The sequence below is a fragment of the Anas acuta genome, chromosome 20 (assembly GCF_963932015.1).
Source record: "Anas acuta chromosome 20, bAnaAcu1.1, whole genome shotgun sequence".
Lineage (NCBI taxonomy): Eukaryota > Metazoa > Chordata > Aves > Anseriformes > Anatidae > Anas > Anas acuta.
In genome coordinates this window covers 5,972,226-5,997,988 of record NC_088998.1, presented here as the reverse complement: position 1 = coordinate 5,997,988, position 25,763 = coordinate 5,972,226, and the positions used below count along the sequence as shown (strand labels likewise).

General features: G+C 48.5%; 1 protein-coding gene across 2 annotated transcripts in view; it reads left to right on the top strand.

Annotated features, from left to right (window-relative positions):
• Positions 1–25,763, top strand: part of COL5A1 (collagen type V alpha 1 chain) — a 147,750-nt gene that overhangs the window by 45,367 nt on the left and 76,620 nt on the right. For both annotated transcript variants that reach the window (XM_068656510.1, XM_068656509.1), the window contains exons 5-7: positions 20,100–20,231; positions 22,019–22,165; positions 22,306–22,554. In XM_068656510.1, the coding sequence (XP_068512611.1) occupies positions 20,100–20,231; positions 22,019–22,165; positions 22,306–22,554 (528 nt within the window). The remainder of the gene's footprint in view (positions 1–20,099; positions 20,232–22,018; positions 22,166–22,305; positions 22,555–25,763) is intronic.

The following is a 25,763-nucleotide window of genomic DNA, read 5'->3' as shown; positions in this document are numbered from 1 at the left end:
TGTTGGGGTCTCGTCTGATGTTGGTGTAGAAGAAATTAAATTGGTTTTCCCATGAGTGGAAAAGTTCAGTGCATAACATTGCTTTTTACACCTGGCTTCTCTGGAAACAGGAGGAGCTAATTTGTCACTGTGTCATTGGCCTGGTTGGTCCTGTAAAAACCAAGTGGTTTCTTCTGCTCCTGCCAAGCGAGGTGCAAAGCGAGAGGGTCTCAGACACCTGTGCGTGCCCTTGTGCCAAGGCAGTGAAACCGAGAGCAGACAGGAGGGTTTGCTGGTGGCGTGAGCCAAACGTTGCCCTGGGATGAGACGTGGTGCGCTGCACGGGGCTGGGCGATGCGAAAAGGATGGCACTCCCTGTTCGCTCTCTTCCTTTGTGGTTTTTTGAAGACCGCTAGCAAAATCAAGATATCGGAAATAGAAGGAAAGCAATTTGTGCCGGGGTGAGCCAGAAAGGCTGGGCGAGGTGCCAGAGGTGCTCTTAGGGCCGGGGAACGTTTCAAGGCGCAACAAGAGAAAGCAGAATTGACGCTCCAGTGCTCTTAGCTGAGACATTGGTGCCGTTCAGGTGCTCTGTTGCTCTTGGGCTGAAATGCTAGCTCCCTTTTCATCTCCTGCCTTGTTTACACTTAAAAACAATTATCACTGGGTCTGATAATCCCAGATTTCGTTTTGCTATCGTCATGGCTTTCTCCCTCCCTGCCTCCCCGTGCTCTTGGCTTTTAGCATTTCCAGTTCTGGAAAAAGTTCATAGCTTTTACATTTCTGCACATTATTTTTTCCAGACGGCTCCAAGGTTACAAGATTGGATCAATAAATTTTGCTCTAGCAAAAGGTATACAACTGAAAATAGGCTTCCTATCAATGAAAGTGCATCTTGCTGTAGCTTTTGGTGTTTGAGGACAGATTTAGGGCTCTACTTTTACAGGCAGATCTGCTGTTAACAAGTCAAATAGCCTTGATCAGCTCTTGCAGGAGGATAACTGCACTACTAATACAATGGGCTTTGGGGAAAGCTGGATTGGTGGTACTGCAGAATTTGCAGGCTTTATCTTGTGGGGAAAAACCTACTGTGGGAGCCTCAGCTCTGAATCCGATTCATGCCTAGATCCTCGTGTGAACGTAAACAGCAGTGGCAAGGCGTTGGAGCACATGGAAACGTTTACTTCTTTACAGGAGAAGCAAGAAGCTCCCCAATCTCCTCAAACCAAATACATCTTAGTGGCTATGTGGAGCTCAGGGGGGCTTTTTGTGAGCATCGTGTTGGGCCCATCCTCTGCAAGATCTGGGTTGAGTCTGGAGGGGCAGGAAGGAACTGGCCGGAGCTTGTGCTTAGGTTAGTCAACCTTCGAAAAACACTTTGAAAATTAATTAGGGTTTTATACTAACCTGAATTTCTCTGTTGAGATGCACCGCAGACACATGCTCCTGTGTATTTTCCCCTACCTCGGCAGACTGCTGAAAGAAGCTAATTTACAGTCCTGGCTGCCTGCTTTCCTAGCCCTGCCAAATCTGATTTCACCTCTTTTGCTGTAGAGCCTTTCAGGGAGTGCAAAGAGTCGATGTTTTACACCACCAGCATATACTGTGGTGTGAGATGATGGAAAATAAAATGTCCTGAGCCAGCGTTTGGGTTCTTTATTGAAGATGTCTATAGCTTTCCCCAGTCTCCCAATAATTCTCCATTTAGTTGCTGGTTTTCTCGTCATTTTCTTCTGCTTTTGTTTTTTCAAAGGGATCCTCTTTAGTGAGATGGTGCACTTGAGACATATGGATTAAATCACAGAGCAAGGTTCTTCCAGAACAGCAATGCTGCCTAGAAAATGTCTTCAATTGCTGAAGATTATGCCTCTGGATGGCTTTGCAATTAATGGTGAGATTTTAGTGCCAGAGGCCAAGCAATGCAGTCAGTCTAATCAAAACCCAGATGTGATATTCGGCTCCAGTTGGCAAGGGCTTGCACTCGAGATCGTCTTACACAGGTGCCCAGGGATGTCATCTGGTTTTATCAGCGTGTCTGCAAATGCCTGAGCGGAGGGAGGGACAGAGCCCTGTCCAGAAGCAGAATTGCAAAACAGCTTGTAAAAGTTAGTCTGTGCTTCAGATAGCTTCATCTTGATCCGAAAGTGACACCGTGTCATACAATCCCTGTCTGACAGGTTCCTGTAAGAAGAGTAAAGATTTGGGTGGAAACATTGGATTAATTGTTTGCATGCACTTTGCTCAAACTTCTTGTTTTTCACTTAGACATGCCGGGTAATTGGCAGCTCAGACATCTGGAGCACAGTCAAGCTTTGTGACTGGGTCAGGGTTGCCTGTAATGATGTAGCTTTATTAGTCATAATTACAAAATACAAATATTTAATGTTTTTTCATCTTTTTTTTTTTGTTTGTTAGTGATAAATTCCATTTCATAAGCTATAAAAGAAACTGCTTGGCTTGTGTAGGTAATTACTGGAGCTTGTTGCTATCGAATGCCTTCTGGCCGATGGTCGCATCCAGTGCAAGGGGAGAGACGTGTTTCATTGTTCAAACAGGCCATAAAAGTGCTTTTATTGATGCTGAAGTTATGCAGTGCATCATTTATCTTTTAATATGGCCAAGCTACGCACCAGGCCCAGGGAGCTGTATGGCTTCGCTGCTTGCAGTTTGCCTCGAGCCAAGCCCCGGCTCTGCAGACACAGCAGCAGAGCCCTGATAGCACAGATTTGTTCTTGGGACTGTTAATTCTCTGTTAATGCTAGCTTCAAGGTTACACTCTTACTGGTTGATTAATGGTTGTGCTGGTTGGACTGGCCCATGCTGAGGTAGCTGCAGTTTGCTGTCATGTACCTAAATGCAGAAACAGGATGGTCACCTGTAGATGGGGAAAGATATCCACTCAGGAGCAATTTCGTGAGGGCTCCCTCTTTGTTATTTGTCTGGAAAGCATGGCGAATGCTGAAGATATGGAGTAATTAGCAGTCATTAAAATCTAGTAATAAATACCCTCTGTAAGTGGTCGGTGAAGGATACAGGACCCTGGGCTGGGGGACTGCTTGGCTTCCTTGCCTGCTCCTGGGCAGTGGCTGCAGTAGCAGCAGCATGACACAATTTTATTATTATTACAGTTCTAACAAGAGGCTTAGAGGCTAGTTTCCTTACTAGTAACTGCTGCAGGCTAATTGTTCTTGAGGTTTTGCTGTTTTGGAAGGTATCAGCAAGGATGCCAGGGGGGAGCAGGGGAGAATGGTCAGTGGGAAGGATGCTGAGCAGTGCCACGAGGGCTCCCCATCCCTGCTGCTCTCCTGGGCGGTGGCACAACAGCCTGGTTTGGCCTGGAGAGGACAAGCAGGCTGTTGCCCAAGTTTCCCTGGCCTGAAGAACCTCCTGCAGGGAGCAGTGACCAGTTCAAACAGCTGGCATGGAAAGCTGAGAGGCCTCTTGAAGGCGAAGCCCATCCTTCAGAGTAGTCCATCCACTGCAGGGATTGTGGGGTCTGGGGAGCAGAGCTGTCTGGCTGTTCCTGGCACTCAGTTGGCAATGTTTTGTGCTCAAATACTGGCAGGCAGCACCAGAGGCAGGCCTGTTACACGTGATGGATGCAGCTTGGTGCGCTGTCATTACTCCTCCAGCCCATGGCTTCGGCTGCAGCTCCCTTCCCCTGCTGGATAGCGGGAGGGAGGAGAAAGGGGGCTTGGTTTCTTCCATGGAAACTCTGAGGTGTAGAGGGCTGGTTGCAGAGCCCAGACAGGGTGAGGTAATGCTGGAAACCTGCTCCCCTCCGGTGACGACATGCCAAGGCGTACGGTGGCGTGGACAAGGACGTCCCCTGGGAGCAGGCAGGGGGACGGGGCTCGGGGAGCAGAGGAGGCGCTGCGAAGGGACCCGGTGTGTGCGAGGTGCTGGAGAAGAGAGCAACCGGGATGCGCTGGGGAGTTTGGGAGAGATTACTTTCTGCAGCTTGAGCGATGGGGGAGAAGCCAAATAGTTGTGCTATTGGGGAGAAGTTTCCAGCTGAGCTTTACTGGCAGCGCTGCTGTGCAATATGTAAAAGCGATTACCGAGAGCAGCAAGAGCAGTGGCGTGCCACCAGCCCGAATCAGGGCATGTTTCCCCTTTCCTGCTAATTTGGAAAGCTCGTTCTGTGTGTGGGAGGTCACACCAATTAGTTTTATTTGCATAAAAGCGAATTTCTGGAGCAGAAGCCTGTTGGATGGGAGCGCATTCCCTTCCCCGTACAAAAAGCCCGATTTGCATGGTTGCAGCAAATTGTTATAGGAAGCACGGGCTTCTCTGAGCCAAGCTCGGGGGAGAGCCCCTGCACCGAGGAGCAGGGCCATGGGCACTGAGCTCTGGTGTGCAAGGCAGGCAATAAGCGGGCTTGTGTCCTGGGTGACCTGGCAGTGCTCAAAATGAGGTTTCTTTGTAATTTGGGACTTGATTGCTGTTGTCCCACCTTTGCAGGACCCTGCTTTATATCTGTGACTTCTCTAAGTCAGATTTTTACATATGTAGCATCTCACTGAAGTAAGGAAGGAGTAAACCCAGCCTAGATGAGCCCGTCCTAACTAGAAGCCTCTATTAGCTGACTTTGCGTTCAACCCATTCCCTTGTCATTGAGGTACGAACAAATGAAACACATGTTCCTTACACATGGTGAGGCCTTTTTATTTTATTTTATTTTTTTGAGGCAGTCTGGGCTGCGTGCCAAAGCCCAAAGGAAAATCCTAGCCCACTCCAGACATCCCCAGTGTGCAGGTGTACTACTTACTTCGACAGAGCCAAGCGGGATCGAATGTATATGTTCGCAATAAATACATCACCCCGGGGACGGGAGCTGGAAGAGGGTATTCCTAATGACTTGTGCAGAATATTGGATGGGGTCTGTGTATTTGTGTGTGTGTGTGTTTTCTATTCCCTCCAAGAACACGGAAAAAAGTCTCTCACCGTGGGCTCATTGTTCTCCACACGTAGCCGCATGCTGGCCCCGGTTCAGGAGGTCAGGCCTGTTTGAACAAACAGTGCTCTGGCCACTGGAGCGAAATGTGTGGGGGAGACGAGAGAATTGGTGGTGAATATTACATTCGCGCACTGTTCTCTGCTCTGGAATGTCTGCAAGCATAGGAAGGTTTTCCTGGGGCTTTGATGCCTCGCATAAGCAAATTTTATCTGCAAATGATGTTTACCCTTTTCCAGCTTGCTGCTCGGAAATGCGAGCTGTGATGCTCAGCTACTGCCGGCCACGCTTGGCATGCCGCGTCCACTCCTGGTCTGTAATGGGGTTTGTTCTCATAACCACATTCCTGGGCTGAGCTTCGCATCTGCTCTTCAGGCCATAGGGTGCCCAAACCCAGCTCTTGGGGTTAAAAGCTTGGGTAGTGGCAAAGAGCTGTGTTACGGGAGCTGAGCAAGATTGTTTCAGCACGAGGCTTTTTGGGGTGGGTGATGCTGCGTAGAGGTTCTCTTGCAGGAGAAAAAACATCTCTTGGGGACAGTCAACACTGTTCAAACATAATTGCCGAAGTGGTTGGGAGTATGGAGAAGAGATGCGTGAACATCTGAGGAAGGACAAGCAATTGAGTCTTCTGGGGAAAGAGGGAGGGAGAATGGTGTATGGACAAGAGGTGTTGTACAGACCTGTGCATGTTAGCTCCACTACCCATTTTCAGCTCTTTCCTAAGCATTACTTTCCTAGACATTGCTGTAATGCCTAAATGTGCAGAAATGTTGGGAAGCAGCAATAGGAACCTGCACTGACGTTTCCTTCTGGGGTGGTCACAGCAGATGCGTCCTGCCCTCCCTGCTCCATGGTTTGGTGATCGTTGCTTGCCAAATGCAGAACACTTTCCCAACCAAAATTTGGTGTGAAGTTGAATTCTGAGTGTGTCAGCAGATATCCCCATGGCTAAATGCGTAATCCCACTTACATCCTGAGATAGCTTTGGCAACCAGGTCTATTTTCCCCCCATTCCCTTTAATCCATAAAACCTGGATTCTGTATTTACCTCCTGGGGCAGAAAACATTCCAAGTCCTGATTAAAAGCCTCTGTGTACACAAAACCCTTGATCCTGAGCCACCTCGGTGCGGAGGGCTCGGCTAAAACCCCAGGGTGGATCTTGGGGTTGTGGCAGTGTGTGAATGGAAAACCCTTTGGCAGAGCTGAGAACGGCAGCTCAGCTTCCAGGTTAATCCAAGTATGAGGGGGAAAAAAAATGGGATGGAAGCAAGGGGCATGCAGCTTAGGTACCTCCGTGCTCAGAAGAGCTCCAGCTGGTGTGGGATGGGAGCAGGAAGCCCTGATGTGCTGCTGGAAGCAAAGCCCCCCTTCGGCGATGGAAGTGAGCCCAGGGGAAGCTGGAGCTTTCCAAAGCTTTGGAGCTTGCCTGGGGTTTTGTGCTGGAGCTTGGAAGCGGTCGGAGTGGGGAGGGGAGAGGATGGGAAATCCAGGAAGGAACGTCAAGGGGCTGCACCTGGTTCCTCTTTCTGCCCCTGTAGCAAAGCTGAGAATTGTGCAGTGGAGCTGCCAAAAGTCCTGTGCGCTTGGACCTTTGTGGATGGGTGCTTGCTGGTGACTGTGGCTTGGTCTTTCGACTCTTTTTGTTCTCAACCAAGGTGGAGACTCTTCGCCACCTTCCCTTTGCCTCTCCCACCGTGGGTAGGGATGGAGACAAAGCGGAGGTGATCCTGGGTGCAGATCCTGGGCTCAGCACCTCCCAGGGCAATGCTGCCACCCTGCTCAGGTAGGGCTAAGCAGAAATGAAGCAACTACCCCTACTCCAGCTCATTGTGGCTCCAACAGCGACTTCTCAAACACGTAGCTCGGGCCAGCAGCTCTGCTCCTCCACGACACATTTTCCACCGTGTGAGCGCCCCGCGCAACGCTTGCATATCCAGCTTGGTGTGGGCGGCGCAGCGAGGAGGAGCTGATCCCATTCCTCATTTTCCATAGACGAAAGGGAAATAAATCAACGTGAAACCGGAGCCAGGAAACAGCAACGCTCAGCACGGGGAGGGGGGGAGAAGACACAAAAGAGCAGCGCCGCGATGTGCCGGGCTGCAGCCTGTAATGAGGGAGAATCTGTTTTTAAACTATCCCTTATGGTTCACACATATGTCATTGAAAAATAACTTCTATAGGAAAAAGCCAGCCCCTCGCTCGGTTATTAGTGGATTATTTGGGTTGGATGAAGAGGGGAAAGTTGGAACAGCGGGATCAGCACTTGGTAACCCGGTGACATCAGGAGATGGAGTTGGATGGGGGAAATGCAGCATGAAATGGAACGGGAAAGAAAATAGGGAGCTTGAGTATGTGGTCAGGGCTGCGAGACCACAAGAAGAAATTTGAAGGCTGGGCTGCCTTCGGCGGCCTCTCCTCTCTCTAATTTGGGTTTAAGCGGAGTTTTCAGAGGCTGCATGCAGAAATGTAGCTTGGATCAAAGGGCACTGCCCAGTGCTGACCCCTCGGGCTGTGGGGGACAGGGACATCAGCTGGGGCATGAGGGTGCCTGCTGTGAGGGAGGGACCCGTGTGTGATGAGAAATGGGATCTGGAGAATGGAAATGGGACCTGGAGGGTAGGTGAGTTGGCAGGAGAGGGGGATGAAGTGCTCGAGGAGCCATGCAAGGCAAGGGACATGGGGGGCTTGAGTTTCTTTCAGGGGTCCTGATCCACTTTTTAAGCTTAAAAACTGGCTTTATGGGCACGTGGAGTCATGTTTTTAGATCCAGTAAGCATGAGTTAAGGTAATCCAGCAGCACATGAGAACGGTGTGCATGGGTCTCACTCACCAAAGGTCATCCTCCAAGCGAAATGCAGTCCCCCTGAGCCTGAACACGTACACTTCAGAAAGACTTATCTGGAATACACGGGTTTCAAAATGACGGTGTTATTGCAAAACTGCTGATTGTTTCATCTCTCAGCTTTATTAAGGGCTGGTTAAAGGGCTGGCAGATCATGACAGACAATGGCATCCATTCATTTTGCCCTATTCATTTCTCAGAGGCCTGGCCTGGTCTTCTCCTTTTTTTTTTTTTTCTTTTTCTTCCCCTTCTCCCCTTAATTTCCATGCTGGACAGTGGAAGGCCAGGCTGGCACTGTCCTCCCATGCTGGAAATGCCTCCCACAATGTGCAGGCTGTCAGCTCTCGCTTCTCCAGCTGGATTGCCAGTTCTGGGGGATGTTGCCTGTGGAGCTGCCATCCTGGCAGTGCCAACCTGCACCCAGCCTCGAGCACCGCAGAGGCAGCATTCATGAAAACCTCTCATTTCTTGCAGCAGTCCCTGATGTGAAGCCAAACTTCCCTGGTTCCAGTTGCATCCCAGTTTGCCCCAGCAGTTGGCGTTGGTGGGCTCCGAGCCCTGCCGATGCACCGTGAAGTTTTGTGGCTATTGAGAGAAATTTTTTGAATTGTCCAATTTGCTGCTTGAAAGTGTTCAGGAGCATAATCTGACTTGATGCTCCAATTAGGGAACAAGGCTGCACCGCGTCTCAGCCAAATCGGCTCCTGTTTGAAAACCGCTGGGAGGAACTGCTTGAGAAACTTGTGCTGTGCACTTACTCGTGCATTATTTTGTGAGCAGTTTGGAATAGCTACTGACTTCAAAAACAAATGTCTGAATTCTGTATAGATGCGTTAAAATGATATCCCATCCCCCGAATAATCTACTGCCATGAAGTCGCTCTTAGCTGGTGCTGATATTGCAGAGGAGCAGTGGTTGCAGCTATTAAAAAGAATACCTGTGAACTCAGTGCAATTTGGGAGCAGATTTAAAGCATTCCTTTGAAAGTTATCCTATAGATTTGTGCTATTTATAGCTAAACATTTGTAATCTGGAATAAACCCACGCCCCATAGTGGCTCTGCCATGAGGGTTGTGTCTGGGCTAGGAGTAAAAACAGTGGCAACGGAGCACATGGTGATTGTGGGACGTCTATTTTTAGGGATCAGTGGTGTAATTTGTCGGCACGGAGCGTGACATGTTGATTTGAAGTTACCAAATGAAGAGTTTGAAAGGAGAAATCACAGAGCGGCCAGCCGCCGTGTGGTCAGATAGAGGGGGGGGGGAAAAAATAGCTCCGTGGTTTGCTCTTAGTGTGTTTGCTGGCGAGCCAGTGATGATTACAAGCCTGTTGTGCAGATGGATAAATCACCGAGCGAAGGCTCAGCCGAGGTCACCTCGGTGGCAGTGCCAGCCTGAACGTGACCAGTGCCTGATGACCCTGGGCTCTGTCCTGTGCCATCCCTCTGAGCTGCCAGGGGACCCAGCTAGCTGGGACCAGGAGATGCTCGGCTTTCTCCTCCACTCCTCTTGGATCTGGAAAATTGAGGAGGAGAGGGTGTCTGCTATGTATAGACAGAAACACAAGAACTGCTTATTTTGTGGTGCTTCAGCTCATCTCTTTCCAGTTGCTGCTGCAATTGGGACCATCAGATGCTGTATGATGAGTCAAGTCTGCAGTCCTTCTAATTTGTCTTGTGGTCGCTTCAAGCTTTTCCTATGGCAGGAACATCAGAGATGTCTTGTTCTGAACACCCCTATTGCTGATCAGAAGTGGGCTCGTGCTGCACAGCCCCCCCTTCAGACAGTGAGCTTTTCTTTTACCTGGCTGCCCGTTTCCATGACGTTTATAGGAATTTAATTATCTTGAGCCTTTTTCCTCTGTCAGATGTGATTGAAATCAGCCATCAGGTTGGAGAGTTATTGAGATAGACAGACACACCTGTAGCTGCGCAGAGATCACACGTGGCTTGCTTTCAGGGGAAAACAGATAAAAAAAAAAAAAATGGTCTGCTGTCCTAACGAATTCATTAGAGGGGAATGCTTCCTCATGTGTTAGAGTTTAAACCTTCAGATCAAATAACTCAGCGGGGTTTCTGGTGTACACAAGAGGATGAGTAGTTGTTAGCGATGTAATTCCAGAGGTGGCCAGGAGGCTGGGTCATTTCTTTGAAGGTGTTTCTCCGCTGTACATGCAGGAGGTGTGCTCCAAACGCTTCCTCTAGGTAGGAACCCTATTAAAACAGACACTTCTGCTCCTTGTGCTGGCAGAAACGCAAGCGCTGGATGCTGGGAGGCAAGGTATAAGATCCCACACAAGGAGTACACACACAGCAAGTCTGCCAAGGACCTCCACCAGGTCTGACCTTAACATCTCACATTCTCTAGGTGATGGCACACGTGTGCCAAGTCCCTCTGCCAAGCTGGCCCTGCACACAGGGAGGCTGAAGCTGCTTCTCCCTCGTTCCAGCTCTTCTCAGAATCAGGTTTCCTACTTTTCAGTCAAAACTAGAGGGGGGGAAAAGAGATTCAGGCTATTTACCACGTTATGGGAGTTTTGGGGCAGCCAAAGAAAACTGAGTCAACTTGGAAGAGCTCTCTGCAGTCAGCTTTTTATCTTCTCTATTTTTTTTTCTTACCCTGCCCCAGAAATAGAAAGAACACCTTTGCCCAGCCAGCAGCTCAAAAAGAAGCCAGCAAAGGATTTATTTCTTCCAACCAGGATTGTACCATGGTCTAGAACGGATCACACTGCAAGGTTTCTATCCCAAAACTACGAGAACTTGTTGGGGCTTTGGTGACAGCCCCAGCAAACCAAGGGGCTCTGGCTGCTGTCAATTTTCTCTCCTTGGGAAGGTGTTAAACTGCAGGAGACCTGCAAGGGCTTCTTAAAAGAGAGAGGTGTCAACTGGCCAGGAGAGCTACATCAGGCTGCTTGTGGAGGAGATGGATGGAGTTCTTCATCCCCCAGCCCCAAAGTCTCCGTGGAGCTGTGGCACCAAGGGTGTTGGCTTCCTGCACTGCTGGGGCTGAAATGGGGGCAGTGGAGGGGAACAGGAGCAGGTTGTGGGGCTTGTCTTTTCATCTGCTGCAGGTGGAAGTCTTGTAAAGATTGTTATTGCCTGATTTGGGTGACTGGTGAAGGGGGATAAATGGCACATACTCAACTGGCTTCCCTCTGGCCTGGGTCAGTGCTTTAAGGACAGGGTTCAAGGCTGGTGGAGAGGTGCAGGATGCCCCCTGGTAGGATCCATGCCTTTTCCCCGGATCAGGTCTGTCCCTGGGGGTGTTGTATGCTAAGTGCTGCAGCAAGCAGCGTGTTCTCTGCCCTGGGGTAATGCCCAGGTGCTCCTCAAACACCCCTCAGGAACCCCGCCTGCCAAGTCACAGCTTTCACAGGAAGAGGCTGGCGACGAGGATTAAGCCCTGGCCCCAGAAAAACCTCTAGGAACGCCTCAGGCTTTAGCAGGGTGCATGCCTCATGCTTCAAGTGGAAGCTAATTCCCTAGGAAGTCAGTGTCTTCCAAGTATCCAAATCTTTCCTGGAAAACTCCTCTATCAGTGGAGGAGCTCTTTCAAGTCAGCAGGGCTTAACATCTGCATCCAGAGATGCCTACTGTAAGTGCATGTGCTTAGGTGCACAGCACAGTTGTGTGATAGTGGCTGCAGAGCCAGGCTTAGAGAGGCAAGCAGGGGGGCGATGGAAAAAGCTTTCTCATCACTTGTACGCTGACTGAAGTGGAAATAGCCTGGAAAAGTCTCAAAGTCTCATGTTGCAGGGTAATTAGACCATTAGTTAAAATGTCTATACGGAGTGATAGATTTAGGGTTGCATATACAACTTTAAATCTGGTACTTCTAAAGTTTTTGGAGTCTTTGCAGCTTTTTTTTTTTTTTTTTTTTTTTTTTTTTTTTAACAAAAAAAAGTGCATGTTCACAAGCAGGTTAAAATAAAAAAAAAAAGGCAAAATCAGCTTTAGCCTTGTGGGCTCACATTGACATCTCAAGATTTTTTTAACAATGCTGAGATGTGCACATAGGGGCACCTGCATTTATGCATACATATATGAACGGACATATATGAAATATCTATTATGGATAACTTAACCTGCAGCTGCTACTTCAGGGAGAAAATATTTACTTCGGTGTGATGAAACTTGAACTAGGAGTCAAGCAGTTTAATAAAAACGTGTGGTTTGGATTCCTCATTCTTCCCATATGTTTCTAATCTGCTGGGGGGGGGTTGTTCTGACATCTGCTGAGAACATACAATTTACCCCAGAAAAAGCTGAAAAACGCTCACTTTGCAAATATAAAGACTGACCTTACAATAAGAAAATAAAATTTGAGAGTAATATCCTCTTTATTGGGGCAGAGAGAGGTTGGGACTGTCAGGGCTTTTCTTCTTTTCTTTTTCACCATTAAAAACCTGAGCTCTGCTATTATTTTTCCCTTCTTTGTGAAATAGCTACAGACACATCTCATATTATTTTTGCCTGTGTTACCACGGTGCTTGGCCAGGCTTTAGAGAAGGAGTGAGTATAAAGCAGCCTTTTGTAACACCACTCTCCCCGTCCCTCCTTCCTTCCAGGCTGGGGCTGCACAGTTTGAGGAAGCTGTTTGATAGCAATGCGCTTTCCGTGTCCCTAACTGCTTGTTTCACGCCCCAAAATCCTAGCAAATAGATGGCAGTTTGTTTAAAAGACATAAAACGCACAAAAATAGCAAAAGGAGCTGAGTATCTGGGCACGGTGGCTGTTGATTTAAGGATATCTTTTTTTTCTTTCTTTGTTTTTTTGGTGTTCTAGCAGCTTTTGTATTTGCTTTATTTTTTTCAAGTCATTTTGGCTGCCTTTTCCTTTCCTGCAGTCCCTACTGCTTGGCGGCTGCTTCACCCTGCCCACGCCACCCCATCGCAGCAGTTTTGAGAGGGACCTGGGTTAGCAGGAGGGCAGGGAGCTTGAAAAGGGAGAGAAAAACCAAAGCCTGCAAATATTCCCTCTCTGAGGACTTCAGCACACGATGGTGATGCTACCACGCTCGCAGCAGCTGCTGTAGGGCCGCCTGCATGGGGCGTGAGAAGAGCCAGCATCCGAGGAGCCGTTTCTCAGCGCGGCTTCCTCTGGGTGGGTCCGGCTCCCTGGTGCAATTAGCCCTAAGAGTTATTAAAAGTCCTCGTCAGCTTTGCGGTGCAGCCGCTGTCTGGCAGCTCACGGTACCAGACATGAGTCAAGGGAAAGCTGGACGTGTCCCTGCTACGTGCATGGGGCTGCTGCTGCTCCCGACCTGGGATGCTCCTGCGGGAGCCTCTCAGCTGCCGTGGTCATCTTTATTTTTTTTTTAATCTCCAGCTTTTTTTTTTTTTTTTCTGGAGAAAAGCCCACTGCTGCCAGCAGCCGTGCCTCTGGGGCAGCCTGGCTCTCTGGGTTTGGATGGGGTTTCTCTGCCTCGGAACCAAAACCAGCGAGCACTGTGGTGCTGCAGGAGCCTTGCAGTGAATAATTTGTGGGTTTGGTGCTGTCTGTGCTGGTGCAGGTGCCCCCTGCTCTCCAAGCTGCCTGTTTTTTGGGGTGGAGAGGAAAACAATCCCGATGTCCCTTAAATTCCTAGATCTTAGTTGAGCGGTAGGTTGCTAATCTGCCTTCTCTGGGATTTTCCACTCATTTGGTGGATTTTGGGGTAAAAATTCTTCTCCAAGGTCTGGGCATTGGCTTTTAGCTGGGGAAGGCACGTCGCACTCTGGAAACAATGCTCATTTTGGGCTTATAGGGCAAGCTACAGGGTAACAGCACGTGCGATGTGCACGTAGTGCTCCGTCTGACCACCACAGCCCCTTCACGGGCAGCTGGGCTCAAGGTTGAGTAAGGTTACGTACAATTGCTGCTTTTTGGGATCTTTAAGCTGGTGATTAAGCATCCCTTCTGAAAGGACGAGGGTTTCAATTAGGCGCCGTGCCGGGGGATGAATTGGTGCTGGCGTGGGAAGGCCGGAGCTCAACTTGGGCTCTTGCCTGCCGTTAAATGGCTCTTTGAGCATTGCCAGGCTTTATCCTTCTCATCCCATTCTCTTTGGGGTATTGACTGTCCCTACAGGAGATACTCTATGGGTGGGACGTGAGAGCTATGGAGTCGGGCGGGCGAGGGGATGGCGACTGGAAGGCTACTGGTAGAGGGATGGGACTGGGAAGGGAAAGGCTCTGGGCTGCCGGAGTTTGGGGAGGATTCCACGGATGTCTCAGGAAGAAATTGGGGATGATTAATGGCCATGACAAACTCAGCCATTTGGAAAGGCAAGAAAATCTTTTGCCCATTACGAGTAGGAAACTCTCCGAAATAGCGGACGGCTCTGTGCGTTGCCTGTAGAGCACTGTTGTGTAAATAATCCATAGTGCTGATTAATGCTGTGTATGTTGTCTTTGGGAATTAGCTCCGCGCTGTCACTTAAGCAAAAATGGACTTTGGCACAAGCTCGGGCTCTGCGTTTGCTTCGGTGACTGCTGCGGGTGCTCGGCGCTGAGCCCGGGGCTGCAGGCGCTGGCTGAGGAGTGCTTACATTAGCTCGGGACGTTATTTACATTGCCTGGCTATTGGAGCTGAGGTCTGGGGGGAAAAGAATAGTAGCCACTCAAAAATTAAGCTTCCTGTAGTGTCTCCCCCTCTGTTAATGACTTGGGTCCTTGACTGGTATTTGGGTATTGGCAGAGTGATGGTTTGTTTGGGGGAGCTTTCCAGAATTAGGAAAGCCATCTGGCTTTTGAGCTCTTGGAGAATCGCTTGTCCTTGTCTTCTGCTGAGGAGCTGTTGCTAAGCTGCTGGTGATTTGTATTGCCGTGTTAGGCTGAGATCTGTCATAACCAACGCCGTGTCGTGCTGTGGCCTGTGCAAGCACGCCAGAAATCACAGAATCGTTATGGTTGGAAAAGCCCTCTGGGATCATCTGGTCCCACCATCACCCTACTGCCACTGTCACCCACTAAGCCGTGTCCATAATTCATCCTCTTGCTATGAAAAACATCATTTCTAAGAGCCGACCTGGAGAGGGCTGACTCAAGCATGCAGTGGTGTTCCCCTGCCCACCCTTTTGATGAAAGCAGTGAGTCCCTGCATCCCCCTGCGATGGGAAATCGGGCTCCTCCTGGAACTACAAAATATGAAAAATTGAAATTCCTAAGCAGGTTAAGTACCTTAGAGCTAAAGGGCGTGTTTTCTCATTGCTGTGGTCAGGGAGGGAGGCACGCAGGCTGTTCAAGTAAGTTCTGTAGCTCTTGTTTGTAGTTCATTTGTTTTCAGAGTTTAATGTGGGGAACACTAGCAGCTTCTCTTTGGGGTGGGGATGCAGAACTGGGCTGGACGTGGTGAGGGCTGGGTGTCCTGGGGTACCTCCTCTCCAATGCAGAGCTGCAGTGAGAAAGAAGAATTATCATCAGCCCTTGAGAAAGGTTTTTACTTGAAGCTGTACTTGGTTTTGGTGAAACTTCTATCCCTTTTCTGCAAAATTAAACTTGTTTTTTCACTAAAAAGGACTCAGAAGAGGCTCTCATCTGAGTGCCAAAAGCCAGGAGGGAGCCATTCTTGTGGTGACTCGAGCCCAGGAGGGGAAATAGCAGAGGTCTCGCAGCAAAACCGTCCGTCCATTCCTGCAGCCCCCTTTGCACAGGACAGGGAAGCAAACATCCGGGTTGTCTGCATCCAAACCACCAAGTATTCGCAGCTGACTCATGGCTGTGTGCGAACCGAGCCCTTCCCTTTTTTAATTTTATTTATTTTTTACTGAGCCAGATCTCCAACTGCTTGCTTCCAATTTTGTAAACTTTAAAAACCCAATTTTGTAGCACAGCATCTTTGGAGGCCTGGAGGATGCCCTTCGGGTGCCAGTCACTCAGGCTCGCCCAGCGTGAGCAGGTCAGGATGCAGGAACAGGGGGGGACAGGGCTTTGCTTGACCCCATTGCTGCTGTTTGGGTTCTCTTCTGCAGCAGCTGTGTTTAAAGGACAAATCCTTGGGTGATGCCAATACCACGGAGAATGCACTGACACCGAGCAGTCACCGTGTGTCCAACTGGGTGTCCTGCTGTACCAGCAAAGGCCAAAGTGAATTTTGGGTCATTTATTGCTTCTGTTTGTCACCAACCTCTCTAACATCACTTCTCTGCACACGTGGAGCCCTGCACAGGGCAGCCGTGGTGTCCTTAGCAGGAAACCTCTGTCCACAGACAAGTGCTAATGACAGCTTTAATCAAGTGGAACATCTGAGGCTGGCAGGCCATCTCCAAGACAGGGATTAGGGTTTTTAGAAACTTGCTGCTGGGATCTCAAAGCTTTCACTTCACCGTAGGGCCCCGCTGATCTTCGGCCACTCTTAAGCCATCTGATGGGGTTTGCATTTATGAAAGCGGCGAGTTTGTTGTAGCAAAACTCAGTAACGTCCCAATTGCTTCTGATAATTAAGATTTTTTCAAGATACGCATCCTGGGTTTGTGGCTTTCCAGTTTAGAAGTGGGAATTTTAAAAGGCTCATCAAGTAGCCATTATTCTTCTATAGTGCAGTGTCCCTAAGACTTCTGTGGTAGTGCACTAAAACAACAGCCCGGTTAATTATCAGTGCGTTGCAGTGGGAGCCCTGAAGAATCCCAGTATTTATGGAGCTGCTGCCAATGCCAGATGAAGTCACTCCGATTATCCTCGCCAGCTGTTTGTTTTGTTGAACCACAGCAATTTCTCCAAGTTACTGAAGTTGATGTCATTGGAAGTGATGTGACATTTTTGCACACATATAGAATAAGTGTTAAAAAATGCTCCAGAAGAGCTTTTCCAGTCGTGTCTGGGAGCTGGCTGGGGAGTTGAGTTAAACTGGCTTGATGGAACTTAATCCATAAAGCAAATGAGTCATCAGGCATAAATGGCTTTACCATAAATGTCAAACAAATTCGTACTGGCCGTGACAGTTAGCACTTACATCTGTTTGGTGGAGCAGAAAAAAAAAGCCTCACAATTCACCATCGTTTTCATAAATGCGCTGTTCTGCCTCTGCCTCTTCCCAGGAAGTTCTAGGAATAAAGGTCACCGTTTGATTTATTTGCCTTTTTTTAAAAGTAGCTCTTCTGGCAGATGAAATATGGGTTATCTTCAGACAAAAGAAGAGATTTTTATAGGAGTAATAAGTGGTCAAGTGATGCAGGTCTTGGATTACAGCGTGCCTGGACAGGATTTTTTTGGGCATCTGTGTCCAGAGGTGCCCCAGGTGTGCTGGGGGGGGGCTGGAGTTAGGCTCACAATTTTTTACAAAGCAATGCAAATGCATTACTGACTTGCTCCCCAGCTGAGATACCTCTTTATTTGAAACCTAAATAAGTTGGCAGGTAAAATCTTGGAGCCGGGCAGTGTCACGGGAAGCCCTCTCCTCTGCAAAGGCTTCGTGGAAAATCTGTGGCTGCTGCAGGGTGGTGTGAAGGGGGGGGGACTTAATGGTATCTTCGGTATCGCAACTCTCACTGAGAAAAAAAGATGCTGAAATAGGAAGGAGAGGGGCCGGGGTGCTTTGTGAGACCGTAACGGTGAGACAAATAGACCTGTAGTGGAGCGGGGCTGGCCGTGCCTCTTTTGGCCGGCAGTGGGGCTGGGGGCAGCTATCTCTCGGCAAAATTTATTAGCAGCAACACACTTGAAAGGACACAAAAGGCTCGCGAACCTCCCAGCACGGCTTGCTCCATTTAAAGTCGGCTTTTTAAATCAAAGAAATGGGGCTCTTGACAGCGGAGCTTTGTGCATCTTTTGTGCAGCTCAGATGGCGGGGCTTTTTATTACAGGCTAAATTAGCCCGTTTTATTGTTTTGCACTGAGGGATGAGGTCAGTTGATGGGGAATTTTGCTAACAAGGTTTCACTCCTGTCTGCTTTTTACGAGTGTTAACAGGGATGCCCACCAGCGCTGTGCACTTGCTGTTAACAAAACCAAGAGGAAGGGTCTGGGAGCCCCTGAGCTCTCCTCCTGGCCCCACCGCTGAGCTGCTCGACCCATGGCAGGGCACTGAGCTCGGATGCTCCCTGGGGCTCATTCCTCCAGCTTCTGGTGCCCTGGTTTTCCTTCTGTTTTTGCGTGCTGGAACAAGAGAAGGATGAGCTTTGCTGTGCGGGGCGATGGGGTTTGAAAAGGAAGTGGGAGAATAGGAATCGTGTTGGGTGATGCTCGTGGAGCGTGGTGAGCTCTGAAGGAGCTGTCTGATGCAGCTCACGCCTTCTCCTGGCACCCTTTGCAAGCCAGATTTATTCAGATACACACTGACTTCAAGTTCTCAATCCAGAGTTAGCAGAGGGAGCTTTGTTCTTCCTCCCCTGCTTACTGGGCCGATGCCATCCCTCGGTGCGTTACTTTGGGTGAGTTTGGGGTGTCCGCTGTGGCCCCAAAGCCTGACCCTGGAGGTGCTGGGACTTGCAGCAACGTCCCGTGTACTCAGAGGAGCTGCCAGAGGATGGGCTGCTCCTGTTCTGCTGCTGAGAAGCAGGGCAGGATTGGGCCAGGATTTCTTCCCATGCATAGCTCAGGAGCTGCTGTCAGCTGAGACTAAAAGTGAACTCAGCTTTAGCAAATTCTCTCCTGCTTAATCTTTTGCACTGTGTTTATCCAACGTGCCTTTCCTTGCTTTATCTGTTCCTCGTGAATACACCAGTTTAGTTCTGGTCACTTATAGGATACAGGCTATCAGCTCTCCTTGAGGTGTAAATCCAGCCTTATCAGGAAGAAAAAGCTTTCAGGCTTCCTTCCTTGCCTCTCAGAGACAAGCACTGAGTCTGCTTCTGCGGCTGTTTTATTTCAGCTTATCCCAAGAGCAGCAGATACTCCACACATGCAAATGGGGGAGCTTTGCCTAATGGAGAAGGGCATAAACGGCTTAACTTGGTCCTGAGCGAGGGCAGGGATGGTTGGGGTCCTGCGCTCAGAAACAGCAGTTGCAAGGACATTCACATCATGAGCTTCAAGCAAATTGTCTTGCCCAGGTTGGGCATCCTCTGGAGGTACACCCGAAGGGGCAGGCTGCTCTGAGCTGCATGGGGAGGCTGGGATGATGCTCCATGGGGTGAGAAACCCCAACCCCTCAGCAGGTCACCCTGCAGGCGGTGGCCAGGGCTGGCTGGAAATGGGAGATGTTCCTTGAGACAAAAACATATTTTCCATTTTCATGGTCCTGCATCCCTTTTTTTTGTGGTCATGCTGCAAAAAAAATCCAAAGCAACAATGACAAAACTGAACCCTGTGGAATTACTTTTAAAAAAATAATCTTTTTTTTTTTTTTTTTTTTTTAATGGTAATTGAAGACCATTGAAGACCATGACTTTGCAGACATCTCTGTTAATTTTCTAAAGGTTATTCAGAGGAAGCAATGACTAACAAGCTTAAACCACGGCTGAATTTTAGGATAACTCGCATAGCATTTGAGGGGTGTGCAGGTACTACAGGGAGCTGCAGTATCCAGAGATGGAGGCTCTAGACTCCTGCAAACCTGCTTTCCTTGCGGATCACTGCCAGAAATGCAAACAGCACAGTTTTGGTGAGGTCTGAAGGTGGTGTTCGGGTGGCACTGTGCCACTGGGGGGCTGTCCCCCACCATGGACCCAGCTCGTATGCGTGAGGGCAGCCCTGGCCTCGTGCTTCAAAAACATCCTTTGGTTTTCCACGGGGCTCTGAGACATTCTGGCCAGGCTCCGGTCTGAGCTTCTGGTTCCTATTACGTGCCCGAGTTGTCCTCTCAGTTCTGCTGTCATGCTCCTTTTTTATCCTCAGCGATATTTTTCTATTATTAAACCAGGCTTTTCCCCCTAATTAAAGCATCAGCTCTAAAAATCCAAGTAGTAAGGTCTTGTCTTATGTAACCGTCTACTGAATAAGCTGTGTTTTTGGTGTTATGGATAAACAGTGCCGTGATTTTTTAGGAAACCTAAGAGCAATTTCTGCTCTGACCTTTGGCTGTGCAGGGTTTGCTGTGCAGGCCTGGTGTCTGGGGAGCTTGCAGTGCACCTGGCTTTCGAGCAGCCTCTGCAAACTCTCTCTATTTTTATTTTATTTTATTTTATTTCTGATTATCAGGTGTACTTCTAATCTCTCTGCATCTGCCACTGCTGCAGGTGGAAAATTGAGGTGAGGCAGGAGCTGGGGAGGAGCTGATCTCTTTTATGAGACAAGGTGATGGGGTGGGGAAAAAAAAAGTGTTGAGGTTAACGAGCAGCTGGGGAAGCAGCCCAGCACCGGGGCTTGTGCTTTTTGTTTCTCTGTGGTGTTTCATCCCCTCACCTGCAGCGTGGGGCTGCAGGCCCTGTGCACACCCTGACGCTGTGTTTTCTTCCCCGCAGGGTGACATCCAGCAGCTCCTGATCGTGGCGGACCCCCGAGCAGCCCACGATTACTGCGAGCACTACAGCCCTGACTGCGACACCGCCATCCCCGACTCGCCTCAGTCCCAGGACCCCAACCAGGACGAATACGTGAGTGGAGGGGCACGAAGGTTGGGGAGATGGGAGATGGTTTGGGGGTAGCGACATCAAACTCCATGACATGGTTATGAACACGCTCAGCTCCTTCATCCCATTTGCCCTCCAGCTCCAGCACAAGGCAGCGGCCCAGACAGAGCTTTGTTTTTAGGATCCACCACTCCTGGCCTCTGCCTGCTTGGCTCTTGCCCCCAGGAGTTTCCCTTCCTTTCTGCACTCCTCCCGTTTCCAGCAATGAATAGTTGCTTTGAGCTCAAAGCTCGCAGCAGAGAGAGCCTGAGCTGACTCCGAAGCACCGACCTTCCCAGGCAGGTCGAATCCTGTCCAAAACATGCACCTGTTCCTAAATTCCAATTTTTACTGTTAAACTTGAAAAGAGATTAAGCACTTTTTTTATTAGTACTTTCTTGAAACAGGTGGCAAGGGCAGAAGTGATTTTTTATTTTTTTTTGCCTGTGCATTTGCCATTTGAATTTCATTTTGGCAGAAATGTTCCCAGCTGATCTGTAATGATTTCTCCTGTACATGCTGCTGTGCTAGCTAGTTTTTTTCTACAGTCAGATTTATTTCTTTATGAAAAGAAATGGAAAAAACAACAACAAAACAAACAAAAAAAACCTGATAGCATGACTCTTTATTTCTGCTGCTCAGTTGGAAATGCCTGGACGTGGCTGATTTCCAGAAGACCATCACCTGAATTTTACACATTTAGGAGAGGTCTTGAGCCCAGCTCACAGCAATTAAAGTGTCTGGCACCCTCAGCTGCTTCTCAGTTCCTTGGCTGCTGCTTCTGCCTGATCTGTAGGTGCTTGTGTGCGCGCTCTCTTTCAGCTGGTCTCGGAGCTGCAGGCTCCTGCCACATCCCCACTGAGCTGCGATGCCATCGCCCTGCTCCAGCTTGGGTTTAGGTTAAAAATCTGCTCTGGGGAGCAGCGCAGGGCTTGCAGCAGCGTGCGGCAGAGCACGGCAGCAACGTGCTGTAACTGTGCCGTCAGTGCTGCTGGAGAAACAAAAAAGCAAAATAAAATAGACTCTATGGCCAAAATATATGGTAGTAGGAAAAAAATAAAGCTCTTCTTTTGGAGCCAGCGATGCAGCAAGAGCTGGCTTGTCGTAAGGCCCTGTGTAAGAATAACTCCTCCATGTGCCGGCGTCTGCTGCCAGCAAGAGCGATGGACTGGCAAAGAGATTTGCCATGCCTGGCTGTAACCAAACGTTTGGTTTGTATTTCATTTTGAAGAATGACTGACGCCTTGTGGAAAACCCTGAAAATATCTTGGTTTTGAAGCCCTTCCGCCTGCGGGTCACGGCGGATAGGAGATCACACGCACACCGTTAGTGCAATCAGAGGAGTGAAAATTGCTGCCCTGCTTCTCCAAGTGTGTGCTCATCCCCCTCTGTGTGTCTGGGATGTGACCCGAGAGGGCTCAGCAATTGGACATATAATAAAAAATCACTTTTTTGTTTGATTATGCTATCATGGGTGACTATGATTATGCTATCAAGGTGGCTTCGATTCTCTCTGCTAAGGTGGAACATGCCCCACGGCTGAGAGATTGTTGGGAACCTGAGATGACAGCAATTATCAAAGCAATCAGCCCAAAGGCAGGCTCTTGGTGAAGGTGTTGCAGAAGCTGATGAACAGTAGGAAGGGAAAAACGGTGCTGCACTGGTCTGCACCACGGCATGTCCTGCTGATGTGAAATAAAAACTAGAAAGGGCTGCCAGGAGCGCGCTGGGTGCCACCAGCTTATTTTCTGCTTTGTGTTTTCTCTTTGCAGTACACCGATGGGGAGGGAGAAGGTGACACCTACTACTACGAGTACCCCTACTACGAAGACGTCGATGAAGCTGTAAAGCCTGAGGCACCCACCACCAAACCTGCCCCCCCCGAAGTGGCTGCTGGAGAGCGACCTGAGACCAAGCAGGTACCGACGCGGGGTCCTGGCAATGGGGTGGTTGGTAAAAACAGCACCGTTATCAAGAGATGAGCTGGGGGGTGGAGGCTGGTGCAGAACACCCCTTCTATTTCTCTGGTTCTGGCATTTTAGCTGTGTTTCTCCCGCAGGACTATCCTGCCCCCACACCATCACCTGACACAGGGAACCCCACGGGGCGGACGAAAGGGGACGCTGCGGTGGACGACCCCCTCGTGGACGAGTACAACTACGAGACCATCAACGAGGAGTACTTCACGCCTCTCCCGTATGAAGACGTCAACTACAACGAGGAAGTAGACCCCCAGGGTGGACTCACCGAGAACGCCGTGGAAGCTGAGCTCCCCACGAGTACCGTCGTCACCTACAACGAGACCGATGTAAGTTTAATGAATGCTCTTTCCCTTCGCTTTGTTTTTTTATTACTTCTGATATTTCATAAGCAAAGGAGATGTGATAATCTATATGGTAAATCTATAGGTGGCTTGGGCAGCTGTTGGAAGAGGACATTTTGTAAGAGATACTCTTACTTGAGATATTCCAGGGTGTGGAATACAGGTATTTAGGATTTGACTGGGGACAATTATCCTGGAAGAATCTGCTCTGGATTTTAAACTGTTACAGTTGTCCACAGATCGACCTCTATTTTGAATACAGATCTACTAAAAATGGGATCAGTCTGGATCCTAGAGCTGATGTTCTCTGGAGTAACTGCATGTTTAGTTATTTAATATGCTTCAACTGAAATATGTCATGCTTGAGACTGTTGTACCCTGAAGTCTTGCCCAGTTTTTGTTTTTATGTAGGAGTTTGGGTAGTCCAATGTCAATTTCATCCTTAGATGATCCAGGAGCATCAGCAAGGGGAGCTAATAGTGGGATGATGTTTTGGGGGGGATTTGTTAGGACCTGGCAGAGTTTTGTGGTTCCTCCTTGAGTGGAGAGGAATGGGACTGCAGCACTCAAGGCTTCCTGTGAGATGCTGAAAGGTGGCGAAAGAGGCCAAAACAACTGGAGCTGGACCCAAAAACTTGAATTCAGAGGCATTGGGGGGAAAATGTCTGGAAGAGCCAAGCAGCTGGAGCACGGCAGGAGGTGAGGGCCGGTGGGGCAATGGGATCGAGCCCAGCAGCTGGGGATGGAGCTGCCACGGAGGAGGCAGCTGGGCGGCCCAAAGCGATACGCAGAAACAGAAAATGCCTCCAGCATGTCTGAGGGAAGTGAGCACCAACCTGATGGAACCAAAGGATGGGAAACATTTTTTTTTAGTTTCCTGACAAACAGCCAGAAATCTCTGGCTAAGATTGAACTTTCTAATAAAGAAGAATTGAAGATTGGATAGGGTGACCTTAAAAAAAAATTGAGAGAGGAAATAAGAGGCTCAAGGGCCACGTTAGCACTTTTTCCTTTAGGAAAAGGAAATAAAAGAGGAGGATAGGTCAGGGAAATCTACTGCAAGGCTTTCTTTTGTGAAAACTGAGCCTGCTCTCAGCACAGCAGCTTACAGGTGAGGGTGTGCAAGATGCCTTGTCCCCAGATCTTGTCCCCAGAAACTCCAGAAGAGGTGGCGTGTGAAAGGGGAAGGCTCCAGGAGTATTCCAGGGTGGAGGCCTGCTCCAGTTCACCCAGTTGCTCCACTGAATCGCTCAGTGATGAGCAGAGAAAGGGACACAACTTGCCCAGCTGAGGGAGATTTCCATGCACCAAGGCAAAGGCTAATGCAGCGTGACATGGCGCAGGCTCCCCAAAAGTGGCAGCCTGAGGTGCAGGGATCCCAGCAGAGGATGTGGGTTTCAGGTTCACACCTCGATGCGGAAGGTCAGGGCCCCACCTGCAGCCGTGAACTCTCGAGGGAACAGAAACAAAACCCTTTAACCCAGTGGCCAAGCAAGCTGCCCACGAGCAGTGTGGAAGTGGGGATGTCTGGCACCGGAGTTCACCTGCAAGAGATTTGGGAAGAGAGCAATTCCTCCCTCTGAATTTATAAGGTGACTCTGTCTTACACGAGTGGACCTTTCAGGGGGTGATGTGTGAGGTTTTGGAGGCAGGTGCAGTCTATTAACTCTCCTGGGCTTGAGCTTCATTATGGCTAATAACGCTGTGATAAATGCCAGTGAGCAGTTCTGATGGAGTAGGCAATGCTCCTGTGAACAAAAGGAGCAGGGGACAGATATATTTTGTTCATTGCCCGCAATTCATCAGGCAGTTTACTTTGCTTGTCTAGATGCATATACCAAGGGCTTCCTATCTGCATCATGTTCTTAAAAGGGAAGGCTAAAAGGTGATTTACAAGAAGCTGTTATCAGCAAAGAATTGCAGTATTGTGCACAGTGAGTTTTTGACCTCTTGTTTTCTTTTTTTGGGCTGTGTTCTGATTGTTAAAGGAGATTATTTTTATTTTTTTCCCAAAAAATCTGCTAAATCTCAGCACAGAGAACTTCCCTTCTGCTCTGCACAGTTATTCAGAATATTACCTCTTTCCATGCAAATTGATTTGGGGATATCAGAGTATCAAAACAGACTTTTTGATGTTAATGTCAGGAGATGCAATTTGAAAAAAAAGCTTGCTGTATTATCTCTAAAAGCTTTATAGAAAGATAAACAGGTTTTGAGGTTTCAAAGTGCAAACCCAGATAAAAGATTTTTAACAGGATAAGAGGTGTGATAGCACTAGATCCATTTGCATGGTACAAAGGAAAAATAATGCTCATTTTTCCAAGTTTTCTAAGCAAGAGTCACTATCAGGTTGTTAAAAAAAAAAAAATGTCCATAAACATAAGCTGCAAATTTTTGCTATGTCAAAAAATTGATCTAGAAGCAACTCAAGTCTGTCAGTGATGCTATCAAAAAACATTTTCAAAAGTGTTTGGAGGCTGCTTAGGAAATGTGTCAAAATTTTATAAAAGAACCTGCAGCCAGCTTTTGGCCTTGCCCAGACTTTGGATTGAGAACTGTAACCGAAGTTTTTGTGTTAAATGTTGGCAAAGAAATTTGCTTTTAAAGTTTTCTACTCTATACCATGAACAGATAATTCACTAATGTTAGAATCAGGCAAAATCAGTTTCCAAATGGCTCTGAGAAGTTGGCAATGATACAGAAAAAAGATGGGGAGAGGGACAGGGTGTTGAGAGAGCATTATTTTCTAGCAGGGCCAGAACTATGAAATTCTGTGGTGTCCTTTTGGATTTTACCTCTGTTCCCAGTTTTTCAATGCTCTGATCCAAGAAAATATGAGACAGGATGATTTGTCATGAATTTTTCCCTGCTAATTAAATGATAAAGTGGGCAGGGCTAGGAAGTGATATGAAAGAGCCGAAATCTCTGTATGTTTGCCTTAGCACCAGGATTATTCTTTAAACCCTCTTCCATTTAGGTACAGATGCTCATGCTTATGGATTCTGAGCAGTTTGGGCACAGAAACAAGGTCTGGAAGCGGTGGTGGCATTTAAGTAGTTCTGAATTCGTAGCAGTGAGGCGATGATTTCTCTGGGAAGCACTGGAAATAATGAAATTTCTGGACCATTTTGATTATTACCTGGATGGGGAAGAAACAAAATGATTATCAGCACATGTTCTTCTTCATGGTGCTC